At 43.4% G+C, this 25,189-nt stretch overlaps 1 protein-coding gene across 3 annotated transcripts in view; it reads right to left on the reverse strand.

Annotated features, from left to right (window-relative positions):
- Positions 1 to 598: 598 nt before the first annotated feature.
- Positions 599 to 25,189, reverse strand: part of daam1a (dishevelled associated activator of morphogenesis 1a) — a 73,182-nt gene continuing 48,591 nt past the window's right edge. For 2 of the 3 annotated variants that reach the window (XM_064323557.1, XM_064323550.1), the window contains exons 4-26: positions 24,533 to 24,604; positions 22,596 to 22,690; positions 20,527 to 20,860; positions 19,962 to 20,072; positions 19,765 to 19,868; positions 19,611 to 19,677; positions 19,396 to 19,513; positions 18,650 to 18,788; positions 17,732 to 17,790; positions 17,389 to 17,576; positions 16,749 to 17,039; positions 16,461 to 16,568; positions 15,282 to 15,311; positions 14,084 to 14,181; positions 10,768 to 10,852; positions 9,165 to 9,271; positions 7,893 to 7,981; positions 7,533 to 7,701; positions 7,304 to 7,411; positions 5,832 to 5,892; positions 5,323 to 5,454; positions 2,775 to 2,945; positions 599 to 2,249 (exon numbers count right to left, since the gene is read on the reverse strand). In XM_064323557.1, coding sequence (XP_064179627.1) covers positions 2,049 to 2,249; positions 2,775 to 2,945; positions 5,323 to 5,454; positions 5,832 to 5,892; positions 7,304 to 7,411; positions 7,533 to 7,701; positions 7,893 to 7,981; positions 9,165 to 9,271; positions 10,768 to 10,852; positions 14,084 to 14,181; positions 15,282 to 15,311; positions 16,461 to 16,568; positions 16,749 to 17,039; positions 17,389 to 17,576; positions 17,732 to 17,790; positions 18,650 to 18,788; positions 19,396 to 19,513; positions 19,611 to 19,677; positions 19,765 to 19,868; positions 19,962 to 20,072; positions 20,527 to 20,860; positions 22,596 to 22,690; positions 24,533 to 24,604 — 2,937 coding nt within the window. In that variant the 3' untranslated portion in view covers positions 599 to 2,048. The remainder of the gene's footprint in view (positions 2,250 to 2,774; positions 2,946 to 5,322; positions 5,455 to 5,831; positions 5,893 to 7,303; positions 7,412 to 7,532; positions 7,702 to 7,892; positions 7,982 to 9,164; positions 9,272 to 10,767; positions 10,853 to 14,083; positions 14,182 to 15,281; positions 15,312 to 16,460; positions 16,569 to 16,748; positions 17,040 to 17,388; positions 17,577 to 17,731; positions 17,791 to 18,649; positions 18,789 to 19,395; positions 19,514 to 19,610; positions 19,678 to 19,764; positions 19,869 to 19,961; positions 20,073 to 20,526; positions 20,861 to 22,595; positions 22,691 to 24,532; positions 24,605 to 25,189) is intronic. The other variant, XM_064323565.1, reaches the window with a different exon arrangement.

Consider the following 25,189-nt stretch of genomic DNA (forward strand, 5'->3'; position numbering starts at 1 on the left):
CTAAACCATGAAATCAGCCCCTATATAAGGGTACCTAAAAATGACAAATTATTTATGTTATTTGAGCTTATATAGTATATAGTTATATAGTAAGTTATTATAATTAGTTATATAGTAATATTGCTCTTTAAAATAGCACCTATGCCAACGTGAAAAGATCGCACAAAATAATAATTTTTGCATAAAAAATAATGAAATCATTGTTGACTGAAGATAGTTCAATGCAAACTACCCTAATAATCACCATTTATGCAACTGAAAAGCATATATACTTTCGCAGTACAAAAACACACAGATGTCTTTATCGCCTCATAGGTTCTACACTACCTTACTTAAGAGACTGTTACAATGATTTTTAATGGGAAAGGTCATTGTATATGCTCAGAAAAGCAACAAACAGTAAAGATTTTGAATATTCACTGGCCACAAGAGGGCACTCCTCACCTACAATTTCTGAAAACTGAAACTAACAAAGGCCTGTAGTGCATGTCAGCAGAATATATAAAACAAATGATTGAATTACTACACTGCAAATATGAAATCTTTGATGTAATCTCTGATCAAGGTGTCTTTAAATAATAGAAGAATCAAGAAAATATTACATCTCCAGTATTTTTTATTTACTTAAGATCTACATAACATTAAAAAGCAGTTTAAATAAAAAAAGTCATACAGAAGGAACCCACATACAAAGGAAACTTTATCACACAGTAAAAGGAGGCTATTCAAAAAAATCTTTATTCAAGGGGAAGAATGACCAACAGGACATGTTTATGGAAGGGGTGTTGCATGTGTAAATATATGAGTATTCATGTGTACATATTTGTGAGTATGTACACACACATGCCGAGGATAAAAGAACCTTTTATGATGCATAGAAGTCTTAAAACTGATATCCACAGTGTCTCGATGTGATTGATGTGGCTTTTAACCATTCCTGGAAAACATACCAGAATTGTTCAAAGCCTATTCATATGGGCAGATCTCAGAAAGTGTAGCTCGTTAATCATATTATATTCTGCATAAATGTTGCATTTGCCCCACGTCTACTTTCAAATTAAGAAGTACATTTCAGATCAAAATAATAATACCCATAGTGTTTCAACCTTATTGCATGTGTGGTCCTATTTTAAGTTTAAGTACTTATGTCTCTTAAGTCCTTAAAAAATCCAAATTTTTAGAAAAAAAAATCATCTTCAACGCAGAGCAGGAGAATCTCCTTTTGTGTTCTGTCTGTGGAGCAAAAAACAAACCGGCCATTCAAGATGGTGCAGAATGTTCTCTGTGAGCATGTAGCAATTCTGGGCTTCTTGGCTGAAATAATCATGCTCTCTTATCCTCTCCCTCAGCGCTAACACTGCATACATTTAAAAAAAGGAAAACCCATTTACATTACCTTTCCCTTCTCCATTAAAGAGGAGGGTAACTAGGTTAAATAGGGGAGTACGGAGGACATGTCCGCTCCATTCCCCATTGTAAAGATCAGCTGAGCAGAGGTTTCCCCCCCCCACACATACATACCCGGTGGTTTGTCCCATTCCCACCTCCAGCTGGGGCCAGGTTCAGCACCCTGAGCTCTGCAGTCAGCTCTCATTCTGAAAGCTACCAGCTACAGTGCACCAGCACCATAGTATTCATGGTCACATACACTGACTGAACACAGTCATATCAAATAAAATAAGATTAAAAATATATATATAAATTTTGGCAGTTGGAACTAGTAAGCCCTTCCGAACTTCTGTTTTTTCCACTCTCGCCTTCATCCAAGTGAATGTCCTTTGTTTTGGTCATCTGTTTCCAGACAGACAAAACCTCTTAGTATTTGTGCTTCTGCTATCTTTACCGTTCTTTTTTTGCAGGAGGGGGAGGGGGGGATGAGGGGTAAATCAGCTTCACGGTAGGAAGCACCTGCTGGGTCCTGCCACTAGGGGGCGGTGTGACCAGAGGAAAAGAGCGCTTCTCAGCAGACGCAGGATAAGAGGAGGAGCCTCTGGCAGTGGAGGGGGAGGGAGGGAGGGAGGAGCTAAGGCGCTGTAGCTCCTCCCACCTCAGAAGTTGAGCTTGGTGACAGGCCGCTCCCTGCTGCTGTCCGTCGTAGCGGTGTTAACGCGCTTCCGGTTGCGCTTCATCTTGGACAGGTCCTTGTCGAACACCTCCCCGGAGCGCAGGGCCGAGACCAGGTCGTCGAACTCGCCGTCCTCCTCCTCGGCCTTCTTCGCCTTGCGCTCTCTATCCCGCTGCTCCTTCAGCTGAGGGAAGCGAAACGCACAGCGAGTCACTCACAGCCCGCACGTACAGTACCTGCCCAAAAACACCGCCTCTACAGGGTGAAGCGTGGCATGTTCTGGCCACACCAGGGCTAATATAATGCAGGCGTCACATCTAGAAGGAGGGGGGTTCAGTCTGCGTGTTCCATGCATGGTGCATTATGCCAGCATGTGGAGTGTGTTATGGCTGTGGAGTGGAGAGTGTTATGATTGATACATTCTCTCCCTCTGTAACACATGTTTGGTTCTGTAAGTGTTAACAACACAGGGACCTGATAAAAATAGACACCTTGTTTTTATCAGCGGCTATTTTAATGGCAGTGGGCTTGAGATGACTGCATCACTATCTGAGAGCATGCTCAGTAACTCCAGCGCAAACTACCAAACTAATGTGCAGCTACGGGCCAAACTCGCCAGACACAACATGTACAGTAAACAGCATGTACGGGAGTTTCCCTCTCACGTGAGCGACAAAGATGGAAAAAAGGCGCGAGGGTGACATCTCACCTGAGCCTCCATGCGAGCCCGCCTCTCCTCCTCCTCCTTGCGCTTCCGAATGTTCTCGTTTTCCTGCTTGGCCTCGGTGAAGGACTGCAGGAACTGGTCGAAGATGCCAAAGAATTCGTCCGGCTGCATCCGGGTCACATCCTCTCCGAAGTGCTTCACCGCCTTTTCGAACTGAGGGAGAGGTCGGGAATGACATTTGGCCACAGTTTTATCAGGGCAGGATGGGGACAGATCCTGGTTTGTGAGATCACTGGTGCCTGTGGTGGGCACTACAGTGGATAGGTCTTGTGATCCCAGAGGCCAGACTGGTCTTAAGATTTGCTGAGACAATGGCAAAGACTTAGCCATGGGTAAAGTACATATAGATTTTGCCAATATCGGTGCTAAATGGCACCAGTGCCTAAATGGTGCCTGAACAGATACCTTCTTTAAAATAAAGACCAAAAAAGCTCAACAAATTAATTTATTTGTTTAAATTCTACTTTTTCTTCAAATTTATACTGTTTCACGTTTGGCATTTTGAGCTAGTTTCACATGAGCTAGCTTACTAACAGTACCAGCTATCCCTGATTGAGTCAACAGAGCTACTGTAATGTTAGCTACTGAATGTGGCACCAAACTGAGGCACTGAAACCAGCATTGCGATTCAGTCCAGCAGGTACCGAACATATGGGAACCCGTAACATAGTGGTACCATGTTTCAGTACCCAACCTTATCTCCAAGTGGAAGGTACTTTCAGTAAAATGATGGGAAAATAGCCCTGGCAAAGGTAAAATAAAACCAAACTGCCCATTTCATTTATTTACATTTAGGCAGTGATGTATGTCTCCCCCTCCTCCTGTCAAACAGTGGCTACTTCCCTTTTCCCACCATTACACGGTGTAACCGTACACATAAATATCCTTCCGCCAACGCAGTAGCATCAAATGCATTCCACATGCCACTTTAAGAACACAGCAGCAGGCCAGAAAGCCTCCGTTTGAAAGTGATATCCTCGCCCCAACTCGGTTAAACATTGACCGTGTGTTTTCAATAGTTCCAACGTCCACGCCGGCAGATGGACCCATTAAGTCAAGAGCAAGCGGCGAGTTAAACTCCTCCACTTTAACACAAACCGGGGACCCGGAGCAAGGCTTTCAAGTCCGCCGGTAATTACTGACTTTAAAGCAGCAGTTCAAAGCCGAGATAGGTGCTCTTTTTCCGGTCGCGCGCGGACGAGCCACGCTCAAATTGTGGCCTTTCCCTGGCGGCACGCAGCCGGGGATGAAGTTACAGGATTAGCGACAGCGAGACCCCTATCGAGCCTTCACTACCGCCATCCATTAGCTTTATGGGAACATCAGAGCTCTCTGATCCGAAGCAGCGGGACATACGCACACACTGGGCACAGCAGGGTCGGTTTTCCTCTCCGGACCAGCTGATTGGATAGCTCCGTGGCCAAAACCGGGAGGAGCCTGACACCGCCCAGCATCTCTGGTTCTGCTTTAAGCTCCCTAATTAAACTGGACGTCATTAGCCAAGGCAAAAAGAAAAACACTCAAAGCCAGAAAATATATGGGAAGGTTCTTGTGGCTCGAGGGCACTGGTGACACGTCTAGCCCCTGGCGTTCCCTGCAGGAGTCCAGGGGCCGGTGCTCCCAGCATGCCTTTGATGTGTGTTTATAAGTGCCATATGGGGGTGCATATCAGAACCAAATGTGCTGGAGGCAGGGTGGCTCTTACAGCTCAGGGGCCCACGGAACGTGGCCCAGCTCAAGGGACTAAATGGCACGATTAGCTGTGCCCTGTGGCTGCCCTTCATGGACGTGGCTCAGAGCCACAGAGTTGGGCACAAGTGGCAAAACTGACATGGCTCCTCTAACCTAAAACACAAGTGTCCAAAAAGGAATGAGGAAAAAAAAATGAACCAAGCCAAATTAAAAATGAGCCATTCATTATGTTTTCAACATCCATTTTCTCTGTAAGTAAGGAGGCCAGATTTGTCTCAAGAGGCAACACAGGAGACGTCAGTAGATTTTCACTGGACACAGTTTTATTGGGTACTCTCCCTAACAAGCTTTGGTGGGCAGATATTCTCCAGCCTTCACATATGGATCACATATCCCACACATGGCAGACTGCAAACAAGGCATTTGTTTATCGGGCAGGACGCCGCATTCCCATAAACACGCCGACAACGTGCCCGTCTGTCGCTTCCTCTGTTAGCTCCGCTCAGCTTAGCGTGTCCGCGCTGGACCAATAAAACGTGGCCGAACGCAGCGCAGGAGCCGCATTCGCACACGTGTTCATTTCCCAGCATACACCAGTCCTGACGTTACCGTCTTCTCACACAGCTAGGGAAGTAAGGACAATGCCTCTGAGAAGTGATTCAAACGGGGAATGAGATACAGCGAGTGGTTCTGAGACATGCGTTTCCACCCAGTCATTTCTCACAGGGGCTCGGTCAGCATCCTGTGGATGTTTAGAGAGACCTAGAAGTGGGTCAAATGAGAAGATGGTGGGGCAGTAGGTTGTGCCGAGACACAAAAAAAAGGACTCCTTGCTCACCAGTTCTTTGGCCTCCTGAAGAGAATCCTCCACGTCAGAGAAGCTGAAGCTGGCCACTGTGATGAACTGGCTGACCACTGACACAAACTTGTCCCCTGACTGTGTAGGACGGCTCTTCTGGAATTCCAGCTCCTGAGGAGGTACAGGCAGGAGGGTGAAGAGTCAGCAGTCATGCCAGAGTTGACAGTAATGCTACAAATGCATAACTACCAATCATTCTCAGACACCATGGTGCACTAGGCAGGCTACATCTCTGTCTGTCTAGCTGACCAATCAGTGCCACGCATTTGTTACCCCAAAACAATTGTTAGCATAATCTAAACACAGTTTGTATATGAGTTGATGATTCCCCACTTTGAATGGGTAGTCACAATCTAACTCCATGTTCACTGGCAAGAAAACAGCAAATGGACTGTGGGAAATAAGTCATTTTATTTTGGGGGCAACCTTGAGCGCACCCACATGACTACACTTCACGTGTAGGAGAATGATAAAATTCATCCACTCACGCTCTCCACGTTCTTGAGCCCGCTGCGCAGATTATTCATGTCTTTCTCCAACTCCGTCATGCTACAGCGGGAAAGACATTCACTGTTACGGTCCTTCAAAGGCCATGGTAAACAGGTTTTCATGAGGATACGGTGAGAAAGGAGATCCCAGCGTCTTGGACAATGATTCCCCGCTGAACATTTAGGTGCGGTCACACTATTGTTCCGCAAATCATTGTTATTCACAAACAGGAAAGGCCGTGGCCGCCTGTGTCCAACTTCAATGTACACTTTAATATGTTTTACAGTTGTACGGACCAAAGATCATCATAAACCTGAATGAGGTTGAATTAAATTGACACTCCATGCTTCATTACTATTTCTGTGCCATTTAAAAGGTGAACTCTGACCATTAAGGTTTCTTGACCCACACTAAAAACAGATCTTCACCCTTCCCCTTTCTGTTCAACAATTTATCTTGTTTGAAAAAAAAGCCTCTCTAAAATGTGCTGTGAGAGAAATTAGTGACAGCATCTCACTATTCATAAACATACACAAGAAATGACATAATGAAATCTGCAAAAGCCGATGGCTGCTCCCGATCAGTGGAGTCCTTATTTCTGCTCTCCACAGCCAGGGCTTTGTTTCAAGGCCTCAACATGCATACACGCTGTGTCACATGATCCATAGAGGAGAAACAGTGGTGACACTGGGGTGACCCCGTAAACACAACGGAAATGACTTAATCCAGGCACAGAAAAGATACATGATGAACAATATAGTTTAATTTGAATTCTTAGGCAAAATTGAAATGCAGCCATTCTCCCAAGATAAGTTGTGAGAAAACACAGACACATTGTGTAAAGCCAATGTGCAGCCATTCCTCGGCAAGAAACAATGACCATGTCAGATCTGAATAAGATTTTTTTCTTTCTTGTAAGTCAAGCAGGTTCACCAATCAGACTCTGGCTTTTTATGTAACACACTCACCTCACCCATCAACCCCGGGAGAAACATAGAGCATGTTCTGGCCAACATTTCTTTTGTTTGATTGTTCTACTGCACAGAAGTCTTACAGAGAAGACATGTTTCTGTGCCTTGAAACAGGATAAAGATTGACTATCTGAAATCCTGTACAGAGAGGCATGGGGTTGTTTACTATGATTCTAAACATGATGGAAATGCAGACACCATTATACTGTATTAGTACACATCAGGAGTTTTTCCCAATACATTCCATAACATTCATTTAGTAGCTGCTTTTATCAAGAGGTATTTACGATTTAGGAGTGACTGTTCCACCCATAAAATTTGGCAATACTGATAACAATTCCACTATTTCGGAGCTGCACAAAAATAGAGATTCATAGTTGGCATAATTTCAGTCTTCTTCCTGTGTGCAGAAAAACAGGTGGATCGCCTTGATTCATGATTCTGAATCAGAACCTTTCCAACTGCCACATGAGAACTTCCAGCTCGGCCTGGGCACTCACTTGACTTTTGCAGCCTCAGGCACATTTTGCAGGTCCTCTTGGAAAAGCACGACTTTGGGGTACTTCTTCTCCAAGATGGTGATCAGGTAGTGCAAGAGAGTGATGTTCCTGCAATCACATGGGCATTTAAAATTGTACAGTTCCCAACCAACTTCACAATATGTTGGGCCTGTTGCTTTGCTGAACTGAAAGGTGAAAGTTCATACTAGACAACCTTAACTGATCTTACTTATCAATGCTGGACTTGGTGTCTGCAATTTTGTTGAGGGAGGAAACTTTGAAGCCATAGGCGTTTCCTCTCTGCCCCTTGTTCATGTAGTTCCCGAAAGCCAGCACCACCTCCAGCAGCTGCTTCAGGTTGCGACTTTGCACAACCTCCTTAGAGGCCTTGGTCAGAGCTGAGAGGACGACAAGAGGTTCCTTCAGGTCAAGTAACAAGTAGACTCAAATCCATTTTTCATGTTATGAACCTCACAAGTGCAGCTAGGCAACATAAGCATTACTCTCAGTTGCATACCAATCTACCAGCTTCCATCTTCATAACCATTTCAAATAAATCAATTGAGAGTTTTACATGAATGGTATATACCTTCAACTTTGGGTTTTATTTCAGCGATTCTCTCCGCAAACTTCTTTTTGAAGTACAGGGATTGTAGCCTCTGCTGGTAGTGGTTAATTCTATCACACAGATGTAAAAAAAAAAAGGCAGTTAATGTTGGTCAATTTAAACAGAACTCTAACAAGCCTGCACCAGAGGGAGCTGAAACCAGCTTGTAAAAGGTCTCAATTAGTCACAAATTGCTCCTTAGTCCCTCTGCAAGTTCCCATCAGCACGTACATGCTAGTACAGCATTTAACAGCTTAATGCAAGATGACAATCAAAACAAAATATTAAGAAAGGGAAAACAAACGGCTAGCGTTGCAGTAGGGATTATCACTGGAGACTTAACCCTCTCATTGTCTACACCAGCTCCAGAGGCCGTCGCCATGGCTACTTTTGTTTTCAGGAGCCAAGAACACTTCAGGGAATGTGATTAAGAACATCACCAATTCCTGGAAGGAAGTGCCTTTTCCCATAGCCAAAATAGAAAGGGCTTTCATACAGTATAATGAAAAAGTGGCTTTACTCCCGAAGCAAATAATAATGTGCACTATATATATTCCACTCCATTTCTTAACTATTCAAAGCAGTTGTTTATTAACAAGGAGGTAATATTACTTTCATCCATAGCCAGAATGGTTTATGGTGGAGAGGTGTACAAGTATGTACAAGATGTAGAAGCTGTCTGGCCTCCTGAACTGCAAGGGTTCCTGGGCCAGTGACAGCTTGTGACAATGTTAAACTGTACCCTCAAGCAGAGCAGGAAATGGCATAATGTTCCCACACTTGAGAGGGCTGGAGAGCTATTTTACAGCGAGCCTGGAGCGCCTCATCATTCCTGCACTGGCAACCAACCCTTTCACATGGGATTCCCCCTTAATTAGTAATAAATGAATGAAGAACATTAAGAGTCCAAAGCCCTGTGGCACAGCACTAAGACGATGACTCATGGCAAAGAATCTGTCCTTACTGACTTCTATGGTCATCACTGGCAAATTTTCTTTTGAAAAGCTCTGAATAGAGTCGATTTTGCATTTCAGAACAAATAGCTACCTACTTGTTTTAAATTTCAGTGCACATGTCCAACACATGCTCATCAAAGCCAGAGAAAGCTTTCATAATTGCTTAAATTAAGGGAAATAATTTTTTTGGACTGCTATACCTGCTATACCGGGAATCAGACCAGAACATTCTGCATACCATCCAGGTGTTTCAGTAAAAATTATGATGTTCCTGTTTGCCAGTTCCTGTAGACCATACCTGCTCATCTCGTACAGGAAACGATCAGGCTTTGCCATGCGATGCAGTTCCTGCTTGTGCTCCTCCAGGAGATCTACGTCACTCTTTTCAGGGACAAACTTCAGCAGCTGGGGAGCCAAGAAAACATTTCAAGGGTTAAAAGGGACAAATTATCTCAATCAGATCAGTAGCATGACTACTCCTATTAGTGCTACCGCTATAAGAGCAATAAGATGAGATGTCTTGGTAAAACTGAAACTAAAATATAATACAAAAGATTAACAGTTTGATAATTAGATACAAGAAACAGAGGCCAAGAACACAAACAGAGAAGATTTCATTTGTCAGGTATGCAGGCTGTTGGCACACCCAAAACCACACCGAAACCCAAACACGCACCACACGTCACAAGGCAGACGTGCAGCAATGGGGAAATTATGAGTTTGTGTAGGCTAAAGGCAAGGGTGAGTCCTCAAATCTAGATGTTGAAAACACATTTTTTACATCGTTGCATCAGGGCCAAATCATATGCCACTCAATTATATGAGGTAGGAGGCAAATAGATTCTGTCGCGATGCAACAAAATGCCTCCTTTACTTTCAGGGTAATTGATGAGATATCAGCGGACCAGAATGAAGAATGGTAAGTCAGAGATCCACAGAGGAAACTGTCTGTTTTTCCTGTTTTGCTAAACCTCCCCAGAGACTGACTTGAAAGGTCACCTGCTGAGCTCCATGTCTTCTAGAGCTCAGCCTGCAGGGCTACCGGTCAACCCCCTAACAGCATTCAGATGTTCACTGTCTGCAAAATCCTTTAAAAAGCATTTTGGACTGCCACAACAAATACTCTTCCACCCCGCATGCAACTACAGTCCTGATGCAGCTTCACATAAATAACTAATTTAATAATATAACTGTGACCTAAATTGAAGCAGTAAAATATCATGTGAAATTTGAACATACTTCAGTAATTGCATCTGCTTAAGAGCTTGAACTACAGCCTTGAATACTACTGAAAAACGTCTTTGCTTAGCAGATATTATAAAATGACTGGAAAGGGGCAATACAATCCCAGAAATAAATAACCCATCAACACAAGTTTCAATATTACCATTAATACTGATCAACACAAAAAGAATGGAAGTGGAAGTTTGAACTGCAAACAAAAAAAGGACAGATCTTTCTTCAGGGCCATAATCTTCTTGTCCAACTTCAGACTTCTACCAGTTTTATCAGGTCTGCGTACCTGTTTACCAGGATGTAGTCTGCTGTGGGGAAACCTTTTGGCCTATCATTATCATGATGACCTCATTTCCCCCAATCCTTTACACTGCCAACTTTATAACTCCATCCAACAATGTTAGTGTGCCACTCCCTTGAATGGGAAAATGTATGCTTATTTGTCTGCAAGGATTATGATGCAAGAGTTCTCTGCAATGCTCCTGAGCACCAAATGCATCTTAAACCTTGCTGCCAATTAAGTCTTTCATAGCATGCTCCCTGTTCCTGAGGACAAGATAGGGCTTGAGGATTCCACCGCAATGCTGAAATCTCTCCCCCGGGCAAGTGCTGAAAATCCACACTCACACCTGGGCCTCGTGTTGTCGCTTCCACACCGCACCCACCTGTTCCAGCATGTCTTTGGGTAGGTCCTCCTGCTCATCCATGGTCAGGATGGCCCTCTTGATCTCATCATTGGCCAGCTTCAACCTGGAACAAAAGCACAGGAACATCACTCTAGAGGCTGCTCCCTTGACAGGCAGTCATCAACTGACGGCAGGGCTCGGTGTTGGGTAATAAAAGAACATGTTCCATTCTGTGCCAAAGAGGGAGCAGTCCAATTTTGCAATGAGTGTAGCCGGGAGTGGTTAAGCTTCCTAAAGTAATCCTTAATTTTATTTATTTTTATAAATCTATGACTAGCAGTCTGCCACTTGCACTTAAGCATGCAGTGATGCCCTAGTGTCACAGGTAACTCAACACTGTCACCACTGTGATACCTTGCAATTAATTTTGAAAGTCATAAAAGAGCCACGGCGCTGTTTTTTGTTTACGTCTGGTTTCAGGAAAAGGGAAGCGCAGATCTAAACAGATTCTGCCCAGGGCATTTTGCCTTTGAGGGAAACAGAATATTCTGAGATGTTGATCAGCCTCTCGCCAACAGGCCAAAAAGAACAGGTGTCTGACAGCCTTAGCTCTAGCGGTTCTGTTCTCTGAAAATCTCTACTGGCTCATGGGCACTCACAGGTCCTCTGCCAGAAAGAAGGAAGAAAAACATAAACAGAAAAGGAGGGAAAGCCCGGGCCAAGAGGATGTGAAACACGTGGAGCCAGCGCAGCAGACTACATAACTCTTCAGCTTCATGTTTGGAGTTAGATGTGTGTACACACACAGGTGTGTTGCCACTGATATAACTTTATGAAGCTCAATAAAGGAAGGCACATTACACATCATGGAATCCTGGAGTCCTGGTGTCTCCATCCAACAGGTTCACCATGTTGAACCCAGAGCTTGCGGACAAATACAGCCCGAGCCCAACAGCTGTTTCACCGAGAAGATCAAGTCTCTCTGAGACCTACACTAATTACATTTGAGGGCTGTGCAGTTAGAGAGCCCTTCAATCAAAAGCCTTTGGTGTGTGCCTGCCTGGGTGTTCAGTATCAATGTCTTCATTGAAGATTCTGCTCACCCTGTAGTTACGCATCTGAAGCCCATAATTCTCATCAGCTAAAAAAGTGAACTCAGTCCGCCTGGCTAATTTTCTCATCCAACAGTGGCTATATGTGCTGGATGGGCTGGATTGTAATACAAGCAATGCATGGCATTGGTTCTGAGAATCTGTGCATCAGCCAATCAGCTGACACCATTCCCAGCCCAATAATTACATTTTCTACCATTCAGACCGTGGAAATGTAATACACTTGGCTGAATGAAAAAAAGTTTTCCCACCACAGCACACATTCATTTCTCCACTACTGGTTAAACAGGCCTATGTTATGCAGCTCCTCCACATCAAGCAATGATCCAGATATTCCAGAACATTCCCAGAACAACTGAAGTACCCCGCTTTCATCCCCTCTTTAATCTGCCTGGCAAAATAGAAGGCAGATGAATACAGGGTTGTGTCACTCCACAGAAAAGCTGGTGCCCTCAGGCCGCCTGCGACCAGACCAGAGACCGTGCTGACTTCACTGGAACATCTGGTCCACATATTACACATTCCACACCTCGCATACCATCTGCAAGGGCCAGCAGCGCTGGAATCCCTCAGCCGAAGCCCACTTTTTGTGAGTTACATGCTCCAACAGGAAGGTCCACATGCTCACAGCACTAAAAGCATCCCTGAAAATCAGTTCCCCTCCTATTTTCATACAGACCACCTGTGCAAGAGAACACCATCTTAAACCTTCATGACTGACTCTGATCCTGAAAGACAAATGAATTCTACCTGCTTCTTATCCCAGGACTACCTTGGCTCCATATTCAGGGACACTGAAAACACACCTTTTTTCATAGTGGCACATTTGCAGACTTTCAGACCCCTTAAAAACCACTCATTCCTACCCGTTGAGAGCGCACCCTCCTGCCCTCTGAAACCACGAACCCCAACCCAGCCAGACCATAGCTCTCTCCCACCATCGGCTCTGTAATCTTTCAGCCCTGAAGTGTCAGAAGTGGTCACAGACTGCTAAATATAAGGACACAAATATACAACCAGAAAAAAAAGTCTCCACTCCAGCCCCCATGCCAACCCATTCTGCACAAGCATTTAGGGAAGGTCCTGTGTTTCAAATGCTGTCCCATTTCCAAACTGCCCATCAGACTGTCCTGAGGGGGAATCCAATTCCCAGCTAATGAAATTTGCTGTTTGGCTAAAAAGAACACATCATGGGAATAGTGCATGTCATTTGAATATGACATCTCTTGAATGGATTAGTCTCTCTATGTGAAAGCTTCTTGCCTGTCTGTGATGCCAAACCAGACTGAATAAGGGACGAGAAGCAAATCTATCTGGTGTACAGAGGCTAGCCAACAGTGGCTGGTTGCTTTGGTTTATTTTAAGTCATACAGTTACATGCCAATGCCCTGAGGAAAGTTAATCATCACAAAAGTTTTGAACAGATTATTAGTCCTCAATGACATGATGATAACCAAGGAAATAAAATATATGAATGAAATTTTCAGAAAAGGGGCAGATTTCATCAGTATGTGTCCCAGAGTATCCCGTTTAAAGAAAGAGTACAAATGTATAGTTTACAGCCTTTTTTCATTTTGATTGCATTAACTGTAATTCCTTCACAATGTCTTTAAAACTCTCTTTGCTTATTCCTAACTAAACCTAAGTAAAATTACTGATGAATGTTTTCCTGTCTTTGGACAAAATACACAAGACATTTAATTTCCCTAATGTTTCAAAACATGATTAACCGTTCTACTCTAATACAGGGATGACCACTTACCATAGCCGCCATAAATTTTCATCTTAAGAATTCAAAAAATTATTTAATTTTAAAATAGCCAATTCCAGGTTTCAGTCATGGCTGTAAAATAAGAATGCCTAAAAGTTATGTGAACATAGACTTTGTGTGTGTTTGCTGCCATGGAAACCAGAAAGGAGGTGACTGAGCATGAAGGAGAAGAACCCAGGCCAACACCTTCTCCATACTGAAAGGTTAAATATAGTTCTTGGCCAAGTCAAAAAACATTCTATCAGATGGGAAAAATGATTTCCCAGAAGAAACTTGCAAAACAGTAAGTCAATAAAAAAATTCTTTGACAGTGAGGTAAGGCTAGCATAATGTACATGGCTGTTAAGCACTCAATGAAAATAATTCTATGAAGCTGATTTTAGTCTCTACCAGAATAATCTGATCACACAGAAGTGTCTTCATCCTGAACAGAAAAGGACTGAACACCCCATTGCCAGGGTCAAAGACTCACCGAGACAGAAGGATGTTGCAGTTTTGGGCTCTGCGGCCATCGATGACGGACAGCTCCTTGACTTTTTTAATGTTTAGAGAGTCGTCTTCTGTCTCTTTCTGGACGGAGAAAACCGGAAAGGACAAACACTGCATTTAATTAAATGAAACATGCTCTGGCAACAACAAACTGCAGATTTTTATCTGAGCTCATAATCTGTTTAAAAAATGAACTGAACGAACGAACTACCTCATACATTATCTGTGTTGTTCATCAGCACAGCCTTTGAAAACTATGCTGAGACGTCAAACACTGGTGATGTATTTCCAATGTGTATTTTTTTTATTTCTGAAAACTATTTTTTAATGGAAAGTAATCAAGAACAGGAAGGTCCATTTTTGTTACAGCTAATAAAATGCCCAAAAATCTATAGTAACAAAGGGAAGATCCTGGCCCACCCCCACGGCTGCCTCAGGTGGAGGTGGGTCAGCCCTAATTATCAGACACTTTCCCCAGGCCAGTGTGGTGGGCTCACCACCTGCTGCCTCGCATTGCCTCCACACCAAATATCTTCATGTAGCAACCAGCCGACAAGACACAGTAGAATAACACATCCATAAAACACGCACACGTGGACAGACACAGGCGGATACAGACACGACTTGAAAACTGAGCAGCGTACATCAAACAGGCACGGACAGAAGGGCCTGTGCCGTTTGACTGGGACATAAAACACAACTCACTGTGAGGAGTGCCATGTCCGGCGATGATGTGTACATTTCGGGATGGGGAAGCAGATCTGCACTAGATCTACACAAAGCTTGTTTTCAACTAACGGAAATCTGGCACTTTTTATTGTTTCAGGGCTCCAGCTGTTCGCATGCCACAAAGCCAGTATGGCTAATTACGCGCAGAAACATCTTGAAATGGTAACTAATAAACTGAAACAGTTCACTCATCAATGTGATGTTTTTCAAAATTAAAGAATCAAGGACATTTTTTGGTCAGCTGTAATGCTGCGGCTTGCTAGAGCGGAATGCCATGGAAATTTTAAAAATATAGTGATCAAGTGACTCGCAAAGATAATATTAGAAAAACATTAAATCATAGGCATTCAACATGTAACACAGATGCTGACAAAGACTAGCAAAAAATAAAGACGCAGACAAAGACAACTTGTGACTAAAAACATTGTGACTAAAGCAGAGAAATCACTCACCTGCTTGCTGTTATTGGTCATTAAGAAGTCCTAAAATGCAGGCAGGAAGCAGGGGAAACGCAGCATTCATTAGAATGATAGTGCAGCACAGTGCAACAAAGCCATAAGAGCCAACACAGCAAATCATCGTCCACTGGTGCATGTGAGACAAACCCAGTGGGTAAGCAAAGGCTCATGGGAGGAGAGGTTGGTTGTGAACTACGGGTGAATGCTGGTCAAAGGATAATCAGTACGTGCTAACATTTCCAGTGCATTTGCCATGAAAAACAAGGACAATTCATTTGAACCTTTCCAGTACCACAATGCCTTTGTAATGATCACAATTGAAGTATTTTAAGATGGCTGGCTCATTTGGACAACCGCAATTAAAAAATCAATGTAACCACATCAGTTTTACTGCAATATGTCATGTGGTGCTGAAGAGATTAAATGTTCTCAAATAAAAAGATTCTGTCCCAGTAAAATTTACATTTTTTAAATGTGTAGTAAACATCAATCGAATGACTAAATCTCAATTATAATTGAAAGCACTTGAAACAATTATATTGTCAATCGTACAAACTGCATAACATATATAATAAACTGAAAATCACTAAAGGATATTTATCTGGGACAGATTCATTAAGCAATAGCAGTACGGTGAAAGGTGAAAGCTTTTAAACAAATAAAACAAAGCAATCTTGCTCATAAGCTTATTACTGATTGTCTTCTGCATGCAGCAACGGAAAAGGCCTGGGCAGTTTAAATGAAATGCTATTGGCTGACTGGAAAAACCAACTGTACCAAATTATTTTTAATATCAAATGTCTGGTGTCATTTAGAATTGTGCATTTACATTACTTAGTTTCCCCTGGGAGCCAGAGGAACAGTACAGCAGTTATAAATCTGTATGTATTACTCTTAAAGACAGCCCTTGTGCCAAACTAAGGAGACAAAATGGCGGTGCACTTCTTTTGTGGTTTCATGAGTGCAAAGCCAAAAACATGCATGTGTTTACCAGCTGTGACACTAGCTGGAGCAGCCTAGGCAAAGTTGCGACATTCTCAGGATGGCATATCATGCACAATCATGTGAGTATTGTTTGCATGTCCTATAGGAGAGAGAACAGAGGAGCGTGCTGAACTGAATGTTTCCTGAACGTCTTAGTCACCCCTCTGCTGCGCTCACACCGAACTCTACCTGCTGCCTCTGGTACGCCGAGAAGGTTCTCTCAATATCCTCCAGGTCCAGGATTTTGAAAACTTTGAGATCATCCACGTCTGTCCACACTGTTCCCTCCAATTTATTCTGTGCAGAAATATCAAAAAAACAGTACAGTCGAAGTAGATGAGTATAGCTGTAGTCTTTATTTCAACCTAATCTCAATCAAAGTTACAGAGCAGTAGACCACAGCTGAAACCTTTTAAGAGCCCGCTTTTGGCTTCTTATCCATTGAGTTTAGTTGACAGGCTGTGTTGCTGTGCTCACCTCTGCAAGCTTGGCCCAGTTGAATGATTTGAGAGGGTTGGATGGCTGGGGGATGTTCTTCTTCTTGAGGCCTGGTCCCAAAGGTGCCCCAGGAGGAGGTAGCCCACCAAATAAAGGGAGTCCTGGGGGAGGTGGAGGTCCTCCTGGTGGAGGTGGTGGGGGTGGAGGGCCTCCCCCAGGAGGCGGTGGAGGTGGAGGAGGAAAGCCACCAGGTAGAGCAGGAGGAGGTAGGGGAGCACCCGGGGGTCCTGGTATGAGGGGAGGACCCCCAGGAATGCCAACGTTGGGCCTCTGAAAAGACCAAAGATACATTCAGCTGAGACAGGGACAGGAGATACATTCCATGTAAAGGGCTGTACTAGCACAGCATTCAGAAATAATTTAGGAAATATTAAAAACACAATGTCAGTACAGACACGCAGTAAAATTATATATATATATATATATATATGTCTGGCACCTTTTAAAATGTCATTCAAAATGTCAGCCATGTAAATGACTTAAGCCAAACGGAGGTCATTGTATTAATCAGTCCTATAATTCAGTGCACTGAAAGAAGGGACAATGTACATCCCCTCACTAATGTCATTGGCATTGGCTCTTTGTTGCAGGAAGAAAGGATTGTGGGAGTGTGACCTACGGTGCTGAGGTCATGCAGCCTGGTGGAGAGGTCAGCCACTTGCTGCTTAACAAGCTTGTGCTCGCCGGTTTCTTTCTCCAGCTTTTCTTTCATTTTGTTGAGCGTCTGCATCATGTCCTCCTTCTCTTGCGTCTTGGCGTCACACTCGCGCTCCTTCTTCTCCAGCTTCTGCTGCAGTTCATTGTGTTCTGTGGGACCAACAGATGAGGTCACAAGGCGTCCCACAGAAAAAGGGGACCTCAAACCTTCCCATTCGGCAGCAAGGACCCTCCCTCACACTAACAACAGTAAGGAGAAAACTTTCAAAAATGGACACCAGAACAGCTGAAATTCATCAACCAACCTTTCCGCATTTTTTCTGCTTGCTCTTTCCACTGCTTGACTTCATTTTCATTGACCAACCTGTGTGGGTTTAAAGAAAAGAGGGGGTCAACATTTCAAATATTAATTCCACAAAGGTCAGATTTCTTCCTGACTGTCAGTATGCCAATAGTGTTTTATTAGCACCCTTCATTTATTAATGGGTTGGCTGGAAGAACTTTGAGTCATAACACACTTGAATACCTAAAAGCAGGAAATGTCTGTAGTCCTGCAGTAAGGGTTATACAAAATCTTACATTTTTAGTGTATGAAAATGTGACATTAAATAATGTACTAAATCTTTATAACCTCAAATCAATTTAAACCACCTTTATTCCAGATTTAGGATTACATTCTTTTGATACACATTATTAAAATCCCTAAATAATCTGCAGATTATGGGTCTGATTTGTAGGGCATATTAAAGGCTTAGGATTTCCAGATGATGATTTAAGAAACATTAATATTCTACCATTTAAAAGACAGTACAGGAGATGTATGAAATAAAAATGTCATGGACAACCCAAAACAGAACTCATAACACAAGCTGTGGTGGGTGATTACAAAAACTGAGAGGACAGATAAAAGCTGTGAGCCAAAAGTTATTGGTTGTAATGTAGTGTGTCAGATCGATATTTTCAAGGCATGTTTTATGCCTATTTTAAAAAATATTATTGAAATTAATCTTAAATACAAGTAAAGTGTTTTTATCTCTACATTTTTATAAACTCGGAAAGAGATGGAAACTATAAGGGCAGGTAAAAATTCACATTCTCAAAAATGAATTTGTTTGAAGGCTCATACTGCATACACCATGAGAACTGGTCAGATCAAGGGCTATGGGTTTCGTCAATACCCTGCCCTTGAACACACTTTCTGCTTTCATGAGACAGGCACTCACATTCGGACCACATTCTTCACATTGAAGTTCTCCAGTGGCGTTACATCCGGGTCGTGACCCTTGTCGTTCTGAAGAACCATCTGCTGCATGATGCGGTCAAGGAGCAACCAGTACTGAACCGTGTTCCCGCTTCTCTTATCTGAGCAGAACAAAGACCATTGTGCAAGAAGCTCGGTAAAACACGGAAAAGGAAAAAACGTCAAGAGAAGAAGAGTTGCTACACTGCTGGTTATTCAGAGGCCGAGGCCCTGGAGAGAAGAGCAGTGCAGGGCTGGAGACAGCTGTCAGCTCCTGGTCCGTGACTTGGAGCAGGTCTCACAGCTGTTTTTTTGGAGCCGGGCCTCACAAACCTCCAGGAGATCATATTTACCCAAGTCTCATCCCCTTCAGAGAGAATTAGCATCTAAATCAAAGGGTGAGGGACCGACACACGATCCTATATGCTTCTATATGGATTACGCTGCTAAATCTTAACTGGCAGTGTCAACATACATTACGGCATTTTAGCAGAAGCTCTTATCCAGAGTGACCTGCACAGATTATATTTTTCATATAATGGATTTATACAGCTGGATATTTTTACAGAAGCAACTCGGGTTAAGTACCTTCCTCAAGAGGATAATGGCAGCACCGCACACGAGAATCAAACCCACAACCTTTGCGTTACAAGCTCAGTTTCCAAACCATTACGCCACACTACCGCCCAATAAAGACTGGGTGATAGTAGCACTACTGCAGGTACTTACAAGGCATGAGGAGACAGTGGTGTAAGACGGAGATAAAGTGCGGATATGCATCGGTGTGGTTCATCTTCTTTCGGATGAGGTCAAATATCTGGGTGGCACTTTTTGTGTCTATGTGCACCTAAATCAAACAGACAACCACAGAGACCTCAGAACATTGATTTCATGGAGGGGAAATTCTGAAAACTCAGCAAACAGATCAATGGAGGAGGACTTACAGAGTCAAACCGCTTTGACAAGGTCAGCTCGTCTTCATTCCTCAGCATTTCAAAGTAATCCAAATGCCTGAGAAAGCAGAGTGCTGGGGTCAGTCAGGGACGAGAGGTGGAATATCAAGCTCCTTCTCGTGACGCACACAATGGCCTAACTCACCGGTCTAACGTAGCGTTCTCATGGGATCGCAGTTTATCGATAACCGGCTGGATTCCCAACATCAGGAATTCGTATCGCAGGTGGATCCGAAACTCCAGGCTCGTCTGCAATACCATATTACATATTAGAGTTCTTCAAAGGGACAGAATGTGTGCTTCAGGACGTGTGAACACGAAGCGAGGAGCTTGGCCACTCACCTCCCCGGCTCCTTGACTGAGCACGGCGTTGATGAAGGACATGATGGCCGTTTTCAGGTTCACCTCGTCCCTGTACCGCCCTGTGCTCCTGTCCAGATCATTCAGCAAGGTCTGAAGAGAACACAAGCAAGGACTCTGTCAGTCATCAGTCAATGATGGCACTTGGGCTACACCCCACAGTTTGACTCAACTTCCATATTACACCATGCATCGCGACAGGGAATCCAAATGAGAGGCTCTAATTCACGAGGACAGTACGGCTTGTTGTACTCAGTCAGTAAGAGTTACCACAAGTATATGTAGCCAATAATAATGAGAAAAAAGATGCCATCTATTTTTCCTCATCAAAGAACTACTGACAAAATATACTTTTATTCTTCGTTGAACAGCTTAACAATTGATGATTCAGGAAAGAAACAAGAAAGCTTTATCCAACGTCTGAAAATGAATTCCAAAGTATCAAACCCAAGTTACATATTACTGGAAGGTAAACATCATTGCATTCAAAGCGAATAAATCTAAATAAGAACCATGTTCTATGCGATGGCTGAGTGGGGTTTGGCACCTGGAAGCGTGTTCTCTCGCAAGCGAACTTCTGGTAATGCAGCATGGCCTCCAGGATCTTCCGGTGCCCGCCGGGCACCAGGCACACGGCGCCCATGATCTCCAGCACTGCCACTTTGGTCTTGATGTTCTCCGTGCTGAGGCTCTGGGCGATGATGTTGATGCTCTCGGAGTGGGACAGAACGTGGGCGCGGCCCTGGGAGTTGTTCATCAGTGCCTTGATGCAACCGATCAGGGAGGTGTGGATCTGGGACTCCGTGGTCTCGTAGTCCATGCTCTTCAGGAAGTTCAGGATGCATGTCAGCCCATCCAGGTCAATGAACCTGGTTACGAATCTGAGGATAAAAGACAGGAAGAATAAATTAATACATGGTTCACTTTTACATTTCACATTTCTGTGGGGATCTAATTTATCAGCAGCTGGCACATCGATGAAACTGTACCACCAGATTAGTCATATTGGACTACTACACAAAAATATTGCCCTTCACCCTTACCTGTTAATCAACATTTGCAAATGCAGTTAAATGCTGGTTTCAGACATGACCAAAACAACGCAACCAAGTAAAAAGTCACGGTTTATTGGGCTTATCATCTATAATTAACAGGTCTTAAACATTTGTCTTAATCCTAGTGCAATTCAAAACAAAGATCTCATTAGGCCTCAGTGACCTCATAAAAACCTCATTAATTACAAGTGCCACAATAGAAGGGTGAGGGCGGAAGACCGTCCAATGGCAGACTGACAGGACGCCAGAGGAGAAGAGATGAATGGAGAGCAGTGGAAACCTAACCTCTTAAGCACACAGGCTATTTAAGCCTTTGAAAGCAGGGAGACATATTACACTCTGTGTGTGAATAAGCAATCCGTAGACGTGTGGCTTAGCACTACGTTATTAATGAAGTACCATTCAAGAGAGGAAGTGGCCACTAATTGTTCAGTGAAGGAGCATGTTGAATGCAGCCTTGTGATTAATCATGAATGAGCTCATTGACCTTAAAATAAATGGTCTTGTGACACCCTGAGCATAATGAATTAACAAAAGCTGCCATGTGCTTTTTCATAACATACTGTAATGTACAGGGAACTCACTGAACTCTGCCTACTGTGTGAAAATAAATGAAGTCAATGATGAATTTTTAGCTCAAATTAAGGGAAGCAAAATACATATGCTATTTTTTTGGCTATTTTATATTTTGATATAGTTTAATTATGTATTACCCATCTGCACCTGACTGTATCCAATAAAGAGGAAATGCCTTTATGTACTTCATATGACATAACTGCAATTCTAAGTTTTAGGTACATTACATACTTTCTTGTTATAAGGAAGAGATTAGGGACCAGTATTAACACCGTTCTCTCTCTTCAATTTAAATAGTTCAAATACTATCCTTTGCACTTATTATGTGATTATCTTCAGCTTGGAATCTGAGCAAAAACACCCTGTGATGCTTCAGCATGAGTTACCTCACAAGCAGATGCCATAAACTCACACTAAAGTGGTAATGCAAGACGCTGGCACCATGAGAGAGACAGCCCTTCTCCAACCTCACCATGTCTCACAAGGCCTAGATGTTCTGTGGTCGGCTTGCAGGGAGAGAGTTGGAGAGTGTGGGGCTGACTTTGTTTGCAAGCAACCCAGTCAGTTCCCCCTCACATAGATCCACAGTCAACCATTGCCTTTTTCATGGGGGTTTACTACCGTTGTGTTGCCACAAGAGAAAACCCGCTACATCTGTTTACCCATGTATAGGCATGTAGTTACAGATCTTACATTGTTAGAGCTTGGTAACCTATTTCTTCCCCTCACAGTATTGAGGCATTACTGAGTGTTCTTAAATAATGCATGGTTGCTATTGCAGACATGGTTAAACAGAACACTAAGGGGCTGGGGAACTAGTTCCATTTACTGCATCATTGGTATTCCACAACTTGGTGCTTCTGAGGTCACAGTGCTATGAGTGTGTGTGTGTGTGTGTGTAGTATATGAGCAAAGTGTGCGCTACATGACTACATTGAATGCTTTGCATGATCCGTGGCATTTATAATGAATCATTGACCATTACCTCATGGGTTGTGTCCGCAGAGCTGTCTTCAAACTCTCAATTGTCTTGTTCCTCTCCTCTTCATCTTCCTTCTCCAGGGCCAGGAGAGTCTTCCTCTATTGGGCAAAAAATACAGATGAACTTTCCATTCCATAGGTTTCACTAAGGTCTGTACTTACAAAGCATGAGGGGGGTAGATTAGAGGTCACAACCCTGCCTAGTAACACAATAGTCCCTTTTAGAACCAGTCAAGGGCTGCATCCGAACCCCCTGACCAAGAGCCCTTTTATTTGCCTTCCACTGATGAATTTCCTCCTTTCTCAATGAAAGTTGCCATGGGGCAGTTAAATTAAGTGCAGTTCCGGGCGTGTGGTGTAGAGTGCAGTTTAGGGACCAGGCAGCCCTGACCGCACGCATGCCCTCTGTCCCCCTTCCCTGGGTGGGAATACATAAATAAGGGCCTACGGTCCCAGCTGGACGTCTCCCGGGATCATGTCAACAAATCGGGTAGTGAAAGCAGGGCTGGGAGAACATCCACCAACCCTTTAATCCCCCACAGTGGTGTCGGACCCACTCCGAACAAGCCTATGTGTTTATTTAGTCTTCTGAGCCCCTCCGCCCAATTTGGGTTGTCACAACAAAAGGGGGAACGTCAGGCCACAGCCCAGATTAATGAGCAAAAGAACCCTACATGTCAGGTGTTCTGCTTCATCACTGTTATTCTAAAGGGAGGGCCTCCAGTCGTGTTACTGAATTCACGCCCTCTCGAGGGGAGGACGCGAACCCCAGCCAAATTTCGGTACGGTTCTTTGACAGCGTGCTGAAAGCTGTCTTTAAGTGTCGAGTCGGTTGGGCTTGTCAGGGCGAGACAAGGGACAGCTCAACCTACACTTTTCTTCTTGAATAACCTTTGATACTCCTTCTCTTAGGTGACCTCCCAACACATTCACTCACGTCTTCCACTTGTCAAGCCACAAAGTATAAATAATTCATTTTACCGCAAACATATCGTGGGGGAATATCGAGTGAGATTTGCTTATGATCATTACTGTGTGATGTATTCAAAAAGTGCCCTAACAGAGTATCTGATCTTTACGAGGTTTGGGCATGGGAAGAAAAACTGAAAATAATGTATTGAAGATCAGACAAGTTATCGGAGAGAGTACACAAACAAGTCTTCTTAAAATTGTTTTGCTTGCAAATGGTTTACTCACCATATAAATGGTTTTAAACCGTAATCCTGACTACAGGACATACACTGAATGAGGAAAAGTTGCCCCCACCAGTGCAATTCATTACCTTTATCTTTCACTCTGAACTATTAATGCTCAAAGTCAATCTAATCTAGGAAAATGAAGGTGTCAGTAAGAGTGATTATAAGTATTCCAATCAAATGGCCTTCTTCTCTACTAATCATGAGGTGCCTATGGAAGTAGATACTGATGTTCATAATAACCACAGACTTCCTCCAGAAACTCACGCAGTGTTCATACCCATTAAAATACCTGATAAACTTAATAAGCACGTCACAGAGGTGTACAATTACCCTTTCTGCCATTTTGTTTATCCTTGGCAGAAAATTGGAGCTGTTTTTATGGATGTTTTAATGCTGTTTACAGATATGTGGGACATGCTCCATCATAAAAAACCTACCAGCAGTATCGCCCCAAGCAAAGCCTGACTGGGGTCTGACAGAAAACATCCATTAATCCTGTACTTCTAAATAGCTATAATTTCTTAAATTTTCCTCAAATTAAGTATAATAAGCCAATTAGCTTGTACAGGGGGAAAAATGCCTATTAAATGACAGAGACCATATAATGGCTAATGTAATACAGCAAGCTAACAGATCGCATAGTTCTCTAATGACAGCCCTGAGAGCACCCGGAGCAGTGATGTATTGGCTCTACGGGTAAAAGTGTTCCAACTCCACCATTATGACAATTACTTATACTTACGGCCGCCATGGAATTCAACTGGTCAATGTAGAACTCGGGCCAGCTGGTGGCTCCTTTGTTTTCCTCCTGCTCCTGGAATAACAAACAGATTGGGGGGGAATGAGGACTCGGGAGAGACTCAAAGCTAAGTTTCCCTCCTCAGAGGCTTGTTAAGCACTGGCAAAAGTGTAAATCACGCAGAACAACTTGGACCGAAGCGCGATTTCTCCTCCCTCCATCATTCCATCGTCTGTGCGCGAAGGAAAGGGAAATTTGTGCCGTCTGTGTCACTGGAAGAATAATAAAGCAATGCATTAAGCGAGATGTGGGAGTAGTAGGGAAGGGGAGGAAAGGCAATGTGCAGCCACATCTCTACATCTAAAACTGGCTCTTTCGGTCATACTTGGCTATGAGAGGGAACATCCCTTTTTTTCTATTTACAGCCATGAAAATTGAAAATTGTCCCAATCTGTACTGAACTCCCAATTTTGGTATTAAATCTGTTATCCAAGATATCAGCAAAATGAGACAACAATTAATTACATAACTCCCATAGCACTGCTGTGAGCACATGAGAAAGACAACAGCACATTCCATCGGTACATTTATCATCTGTGGACAGGCCCAATAGGGAAATTGCCTAGTTAACGCTTAAGAATGCATATTCACAAATACAAG

This window comes from Anguilla rostrata, chromosome 1 (assembly GCF_018555375.3).
Source record: "Anguilla rostrata isolate EN2019 chromosome 1, ASM1855537v3, whole genome shotgun sequence".
NCBI lineage: Eukaryota > Metazoa > Chordata > Actinopteri > Anguilliformes > Anguillidae > Anguilla > Anguilla rostrata.